Source organism: Stegostoma tigrinum, chromosome 23 (genome assembly GCF_030684315.1).
Source record: "Stegostoma tigrinum isolate sSteTig4 chromosome 23, sSteTig4.hap1, whole genome shotgun sequence".
In the NCBI taxonomy this organism is placed as follows: domain Eukaryota; kingdom Metazoa; phylum Chordata; class Chondrichthyes; order Orectolobiformes; family Stegostomatidae; genus Stegostoma; species Stegostoma tigrinum.
The window spans coordinates 9847614-9856366 of NC_081376.1; the positions used below are offsets into that span (position 1 = coordinate 9847614).

Consider the following 8753-nt stretch of genomic DNA (forward strand, 5'->3'; position numbering starts at 1 on the left):
CTGAGGTGCTAGAAGTCGTAACAGCCTGCTCAAGTAAACAAATCAAGACCTTCATAAGGGGTGTAGAAGAGGGGGTGATTGTCGAATTAAGCAGAGCTATCCACTTTGGTACTGCTATAATCTTTACATAACACTGAATGCTATTAGCCCTGACTATAGAACATAGAACAGTACAGCACAGAACAGGCCCTTCAGCCCACGATGTTGTGCCGACCATTAATCCTCATGTTTGCACCCTCAAATTTCTGTGACCATATGCATGTCCAGCAGTCTCTTAAATGATCCCAATGACCTTGCTTCCACAACTGCTGCTGGCAACGCATTCCATGCTCTCACAACTCTCTGTGTAAAGAACCCGCCTCTGACATCCCCTCTATACTTTCCACCAACCAGCTTAAAACTATGACCCCTCGTGCTAGCCATTTCTGCCCTGGGAAATAGTCTCTGGCTATCAACTCTATAAACTCTATCCCTCCTGGTTTTGTGTGTGACTTCTGTTATAATTAAAAAGCAAGATAAAGGTTTTCTCAGTAGTGAATAATGGGCTATGTGATGCCTCCACAGAAACATAGAATCTAGACACAATGAAAGGATCATTGTTGACGTTGTTATTGTAAATCTGAAATAATAGCTGAAATTGCTTGAGGTACTCAACAAGTCTAATAGTATCTTTATAGAGATAAACAAATTTAATATTTTGGGTCTATAAACTTTCATCAGAATTGGTTTTCCAGCCACGTGGACATTGCATGTGACCAAGTTCAATCCAGTGGAAAATTGTCTTTCTTGTTGCTTGAAATCTCAGTGAAACCTCAGTGGTAGCATTACCTATTTTTTTGGGGGGTAAATGGGTAGTTAGTGTGATAGAGTATGGAGGTCCATAGTGGTTTGATGTAGCTTGCCAAGGAAGGAAGTCTTTACCTCCAGAGATGGAAATTGGCTGCCAGCTGTTTCAAGCGTTGCTAGAGCTAACAGCAGAGTAACTAACAACAGCTGCTTTCTATCAACATAGTAGTGGTAATGGAGAGATACTCTGGAGAGCACACAGGACACAGTAGGGGCCTGCTCAATGGCAACAGCTGCAGGCAAAACAACTGGGTTTCAGTGCATGGTCACATGGGTTTCAGTCAACATTTGAAAATGCTTCCTTTTGATTTAACTTCAGTACTGGGCTAGATATCATTGTGGAAATGCCAGCATTACTGAAGACCTGGATGTTTATTAATGACGGCCAATAATTGTATTCCTGTTGCTCCATTTAAAGTGAGAGGATTGAATTTATTGCTCAACAGCGCACTCTGTGCTATCTCCCTCCGCTGACCAATTTGCCTTAGGCTAAGCACATTGACGTATCCACATGTCCATTGCTGCGGCAATTTGTCACCCCCATGTGTATGTTTATTGATATGAATCTTGCTACCCTCTTTTCTTCTGCTGGAATGGACTTAGCCCTCAGCTGGTCTCTAATCTCACCACTCTTTTGTATATGTATATGGCTATGCCTCTACATGTGGTACTTTCCAGGAAAAGACAGCTTAATACATGCCCTTGAGGAGTGAAGGCATTGATCTGCCTGCAAGTAAACGTGGCTTGAAACCTCCAATTCCTTTTTCAGCCACTGCTGTATGTGTCAGTTCGAAATTTGAGCTTCCTTAGTTTAAATTATCTAAATCTGTCACCTTCTAATCCAGCCTGTTTGTTTGCTTTTGCCTGAATGGTGGTGTCTTGCTGCAGTCCCTTTAGTCAGCTTTCTTTTTTCTAATAAAACAAAAACCATGTTTTTTTTCCATTACAATCATTGTTATTTATGTTGTGGAAGGAAGCTATTTTGGTCCATTGGATCCATGCCAGCTTGCCACTGAACATCTAGTCAGTGGCATTTCTCACTTCTAACCCCACCCCCGTTTCCATTTATATGGCCGTGTAATTTTATTTTCTTGAAGTACCCACCTAGTTTCCTTTTGAAATTGTTCTGCTTAACCCTCGTGGGCAGCAATTTCCAGGTCATTCCCACTCAATGTGTAAAAATGTTCACCTTCATCCCTTAACCAAAATCTTAAATCTAAATCTTAATCCTTGAATACCATCAACTAATGGGAACAGTTTCTCCTAAGCCTATCGTTGCCTTGTACACCTCTACCAAATATCCACTCAATCCTATTTGCTCCAAGAGGAAATCCCCAGCCTTTCCAACCTTACCATGTAGCTTAAAGCTCTCCCACTCCTGGAACCATTCTGATAAATTCCCTCCACACTTAACGACCTTCCCAGCTTTCCTGGAATAATGACCCAGAACTGATTACTGATAGTACTCAGTGAATGGCAAAACACTGGGAAGCTAGTGTAGATAAATCAGTGCAGACTTGATTGCCCAAAGGGCCTTTTCTGTTATGTGTAACTGATTCTCCAACTGGGCACAATACTCAAGTTTGTTCTAACCAGAGTTTCATATAGATCAAGCTTACCTTCACTGCTTGTAGTCTCAGTGCCTCTGTTTATGAATTTGAACATTCCAAATGATCTCTTTCAAAATGCCCTGTTACTTCAAAGGTTGGTGCCTGATTTAGCCCCAGCTTCCCCTGTTGCTCAAGGGCCACTGTATAAGATTAGCCTCTGCCAAAGACCTTTGGTCATGGGAAACTATGACTGTGTTCATAAAGATGGAGTTCTGTTTCCACATTCCTTATCTTGGCTGAGGTAATAGGTAGATCATGCCCCATTTCTAGCTATATTGGAGATGGAGCAAAGCCCATTACTACATTTGAATTATTCTTGTTTTGTTGTCTGTACTGCATATCTACTGATGATGTTGTAACACTACACTCTTGCTTTCCTCCTGCTGTCCTACCCCACTATTATGTACTCATTATCCATCTTGTGGAAACGATCTGATCACTTCATATTTCCCCAAATTTCTCTGGGGTATGCATCATCCAAAATTCTTTCTCTCCTGTCTGGAAGACACTGATATATTCAAGGATTTGAATCCACAATGCAAGCATTTTCTGTATTTTAAGCATAAATTGGTATGTCATTCAACTCTTTTTTTTCTACAGCGAGGTATGGAGTGGTGGGGTGTGCAGGGGGACATTGAATGATTGAGTGAGTGTAACAAATCTTAACTACAAACAGGAAATGCTAATAGATTTTTCTGTCATCTGTTGACTGACCTATTGTCTATTTTTAAGGATTTTCCTAGCTTCTCGTGCTGTTAAAATATGTATCTCCTTTTTCTCTTGGAGAGGCTTGCATTTATATGAACTTATTGAACCTCTCCCAAAGCATGTGATGCATTGACTTGCTTTGAAGGTCTGTGAATGTAATGTGGGAAGACACAGTTGCCAGTTGCGCAGAGAAGGATCCCACAAAGATTAGCACGATGACTAATGAGTAGATGTATCTTTGAAAAACTGGGTTTGAGGGAGGAATATTAGCCCAGGATGTTCTGAACAGAGAAATGAGAAACCCTGCTTTTTGTATGAGTATTGGGAGGTAGTAGGAACTGCAGATGCTGGAGAATCTGAGATAACAAGGTATAGAGCTGCATGAACACAGCAGGTCGAGCAGGAAAGCTGACGTTTCAGGTCTGTACTCATCTTCAGAACCCTTTGAGTATTGACCCTTTCTTTGAGTATTGTTCTGCGATCTTTAATATCTAACAGACTAGATCTCAGTTTACATGCCCGTTAAAAGGATGGTACATCTGACAGTGCACCATTCCCTCAGTACTGAACTGCAACATCAGCCTGAACTACTTGCACTGTGCCCTCTCTCCTCTTTGTTTTAAGGCACTTGCCCTGAGCTCATGGGGAATATTTTGATGCAAAATGTTTATCACATTATTAAGCATACTGTGGTGTTCAGTGTACACAGGTGTAGAACAGCAGAATATGAATCATGTATTACAGCACAGGCTTTGTTGGCAGATTTAGGCCTTCATTACTTTAATAATCTCGTAATTACTAAAGCACAGCAGCTGTGTTTTGTGCCCTATTCGTTTATCCCTGTGATTCGCATTGAAAATGTGCTGAGTGCACAGCCTTGTAAACATTTGTAAGTGTCCTATTTAAATTCATGACATTTAGGTCCATCATGGAGTGGACGTTTCTTAAACTGCATGACTGAGTAAACTCAAATAATAATTGAATGGTTTCAACCTGACGCTGGAAACAGTTATTTTTAAAAATTCATTCCTGGGCTGCAAGTGTCACAAACCGACTGCCCGTAGCCCATTTCCCTGAGAAGAAGTGGTCCTTCTTTCGCCCCTGCACTCCCTGTTTAACAGCATTTGATATATCTGGCTGGACAATTCAGAAGTTATAGGGCCAGAGTCAAACAAGGGCTAGGCCAAATGAAGAGAGCAGTTTTCTTGAAAGAACATTACTGAGCTATTAGAATTTTTACAGCAATCCAACAATTCATGGTGATTTTTGCAAAAGTAGTCTTGTTTCATAAAAATTCCACTGAGGCCTCCTGGAGGCAGACTGAGTGAAGTCTGTTGCTGACTATGGCAGTCTATCCTTTTAAACCAGTTATTTGATTGTGTTATGGTAACCAGCTTGTCGTGACCTCCCTATCCATACTGCTAACTTGTGCTGGTTCACAATTCATAAAATTGTGATTTTATTTGTTAGTTTTTACAGCATTTTTGTTCTGAATACTGAGCTGTGTCTCTTCCTAATTTTTCCACTGCAGTTTAATGAGTATCTTCTTCCAGTTTTCACCTGCTTTTAAGTTCATTGATATTAAGCCTGAAATTGGAGTTTAAAAGTTAAATTTGAGACGATCATTCTGCAATGATATTTCTATCTGGCTGCTTCTCCATCTCAGTTGGTTGCCACTTTTGACTACAGCCCATAGAAAGTGACACTAGGAAAACACACTTTCTTATAAACGGGTAAGTAACCATGCAGCACAAGAGGAGATGGTCCATTGTCACTCCTTTTTTCCCTTTGAAAACTGTACTATTCATCCCACTTCCTACTTAGGAAGTTTACAACCATCCACTGATGATCCTACCTGGAAACAAATTTAATACTATTGGTGACCCTGAGGTAAATTGACCCCTGGTTATTTCTGATTATTTGAATCCGAAGCTGTGCCTGACTATACAGTGCCTCTGCTGAGGACATTTAACTCTTGTTTTGCTACATGCAGTGTGCAGCTCTTGTGATCAAAATATAGTCCCACAATATTTTTCAGGATAATCATAAGTTTCCTGTCAAAAGTACTGTATCAAAAGAAACAGTAACTAGAGCAAGATAATAAAATGCGAGGCTGGATGAACACAGCAGGCCATGCAGCATCTCAGGAGCACAAAAGCTGACGTTTCGGGCCTAGACCCTTGGGTCTAGGCCCGAAACGTCAGCTTTTGTGCTCCTGAGATGCTGCATGGCCTGCTGTGTTCATGCAGCCTCGCATTTTGTTATCTTGGAATTCTCCAGCATCTGCAGTTCCCATTATCTCAGTAACTAGAGCAAGTTGGAACTTGCTGAACAGGATTTTAAACATGTTGGTACAAAGGACCCTGGGTGTGCATTCTTTCCCAGGAGACTGTGTGCCATTGTGAGATACTGATTACAAATTGAAGATGAAGAAAGACTAATTACAATTATAGCACCTCTAGTAACCTTCCTCTCCCATTATAGCAACCATGCATTTGAAAGCTGGCCACTAATGCTCTTGTATCTAGTATTCTGCGACATGTAAGGAAATTCTCTCTCACGTACAACAATTTGCACTTAATCTCTCATTCTTTGAGTAATCACTTGAATTTTAGTTCAATCAATTTGGTAAATAAGTCGGCTTCACCTACGATTAATTCTGTGTTCAGAAAGGATGCAAAAAAAACTGTTGCAGAACACTTGTGTTGAGAGCTTTTTCTATTAAAATTCATTCTTGAGATTCTCATCAGCAGTGCTGCATTTATTGACCGTCCCTCGTTATTCTGAAAAGATACTGACACCTTGAGATACTAGCATTTGTTTGCACAACTGAACAAATTGCAAAGACATTTCAAATAGCATCAACAGCAAAGTTACATAAGCCATCAAGGTAGGATGGCTAGAATCATCCTCCTATTAGTTCAGCCGTGTCTCGGAGACTGCATTTTTGCCTTCGAGTCAGAAGGTTGTGAATTCCTGTCTCTCACCAGTGGCATTAGCACAGAGTCAAGGCTGCATTGTTGGAAGTGCAGTCTTTCAAAGTCTGCTTCTGTATTCTGTGCAAATGTTTCTGTTTTAAACTGTTGTCCAGCTTGCTCCCCACGTCCCTCAGTTCCCTGTTGTTTTTCTCTGTACTGCACTGTTGTCTTAGCATTGCATTGTTATCATGTAGCCGTCTGCAAAGGAAAATGAAATCTAGTATCTGATAATCAATGCATCCTGAGTTCCCATCAGGAGTTACTAAGCCCCACTTCATGCATTTATGATGTGGAGGTGCTGGTGTTAGACTGGGATGGATAAGGTCAGAAGTCACATGACACCAGGTTATAGTCCAGTGGGTCCATTGAAATCATGAGCTTTCGAGGGCTGCTGCTTTCTCAGCTTATATGAAGAAAAGGACACAGGCACAGAATTTATAGGTTGAAAAATCAAACGATCATTTAAATGATGTGAGTGGAGTGTTGACAGGCTGAATAACAAGTGAAAGGATGACCTATAATCTGACTAAATGAGGCAGAGAGATAATTACAAAAAATATTAAAAATAAGGTGGTTCTGGAGACAAACCAAATGGCTGGAATGGTAGGTATTAGAGTTGCATGCTTTGGGTCTAACCAAAGTAACAAATAATCCAAAACTATATGCCTAATAGGTGTATATATAGTAGGGTCTAAAACTTAACTGCAGGCAAAAGTATTTGCACAATTAACTCAATTTCTTTGCAGTCAAAGTTGCCTGTGCTTTGGTTTACTGTTGTTAGCTATATACAGATACCAGAACTGAGTCGTCTTTTAATTTCACTTTCTGTTGGTCTCCGCTCAAATGCATCTGAGCAATTTCTTCTAATTTTCAGGTGGAGCTCGACTTCTTTGGCCGGAAAATGGACAGAATTAACATAGTGACAACCTCAACAGGTATTTTAAACAGATACTTACTTACTGTCTGTGTCTTGCAGTCAGTTTCGCTGTCTGACTATCTGTCTGCATGTCTCTCTCCCTGCTGCCATTTGGTGGAATGTTGCCAACCCTCCAGGATCGTTCTGGGGTCTCAAGGAATTAATGATTAATCTCTTCAGTGCTACTGCCAGCAACTTGAGAATTGTCATTGGCACATTAAAAAAAAATTTCTTGTCTTCGTTTTCTTTTAGTGCTTTTACTTTATTGTCAAAATGCGTGTGAGAAGGAAGTCTGTTTGACTGCAACTGTTGGAAGCAAAACTTCCAGTATAAAACTTCCAAAAATGCAGTCATTTGGGGTGCTCATCCCAACCTTGTAACTTCTGCCATCGTTTGTGTTTAAAAAGTCTGTAAGGAAATTAGGATCAGGAGCCTATTTTCCAGCGCTCAGTTTTGATTAGATTAGATTAGATTCCCTACAGTGTGGAAACAGGCCCTTCAGCCCAACAAGTCCACACCACCCCTTGAAACATCCCACCCAGACCCATCCCCCTATAAACTACACACTCCTGAATACTACGGGCAATTTAGCATGGCCAATCCACCTAGCCTGCACATCTTTGGACTGTGGGAGGAAACCGGAGCACCCAGAGGAAACCCACACAGACACCGGGAGAATGTGCAGACTCCACACAGACAGTCACCCGAGGCGGGAATCGAACCCAGGCCCCTGGTGCTGTGAGGCTGCAGTGCTAACCACAGAGCCACCATCCTGCCCTAATGAATATTAGAATATAGTAGTTTTCTACTCCATACCTAACTGCCTTTCTGGCTGCTGTTCCATTAACTCCTGTTCATATGGTTGTCATTTGACTACAATTCCAGGAAGTGATACCACAAAAAGGGACACGTAATCAGAGTGCAAGAGGGGCCAATTCGCCCATTGTGACTCTCCATAGCAGCATGCTGGTTCTCTTTTTTGAAATAATCTCTGAATTGTATTTTGCTGTTAGCTTCATAAGACAGGGTTATATTACCATCAGTTAATACATTTTCTGATCTGCTGTTAAGCACCTGGGTGATTTTTTTTCCAAATAAATTTCCCAGCACATTATTCATAGATTTCCATCCAAAGTTATCATTTGTTTGGCTTACACAATGCCAGCTGCTTAAATAGCTGACCTCAGTGGGTTTGTTCCTGGTTCAGATTCAAGCTGAGCTTATACTTGCATTGACAGTGTGCAAGGAAGGACCATTGCTCTGCCGAATGTTCCTCCTGAGCTCCAAAATTGTGTCCAAAGTATATTGTCTTCACTGTATACTCGCTGAAGACTGTCAATTTGCTCATTCCAACTAAAAGCTATAACTCCCCTCACCATTCCCAGAAAATCCACAGGTGTTTAAGATTATTTTGATGTCTTCCAGCCTCTAATTACCGATTCTTCTCACCTTAGTCCACTATTATTATGGATCGTGAAGGCAGTCGGTGGTAATGTCAGTGAACTAGTAATCCAGAGCCCTAAGGGTTTGAATCCCACCTTGGCAGATGGTAAAATTTGAATTCAACAAAATATCATAGATATAAAGCTAACCTAATGGTGACCATGTAACCAATGTCAGGTGGAGGTAAGGAGAGATTGGTGCAAGGACATGAAAAAAGTAATCATAAAATGTCCAAACAAATTTTTGTCAGAG

At 40.9% G+C, this 8753-nt stretch overlaps 1 protein-coding gene across 2 annotated transcripts in view; it reads left to right on the forward strand.

The window, feature by feature from the left end:
- Window positions 1-8753, forward strand: part of chtf18 (CTF18, chromosome transmission fidelity factor 18 homolog (S. cerevisiae)) — a 103166-nt gene that overhangs the window by 92241 nt on the left and 2172 nt on the right. For both annotated transcript variants that reach the window (XM_048552554.2, XM_048552555.2), the window contains exon 21: window positions 7017-7077. In XM_048552554.2, coding sequence (XP_048408511.2) covers window positions 7017-7077 — 61 coding nt within the window. The remainder of the gene's footprint in view (window positions 1-7016; window positions 7078-8753) is intronic.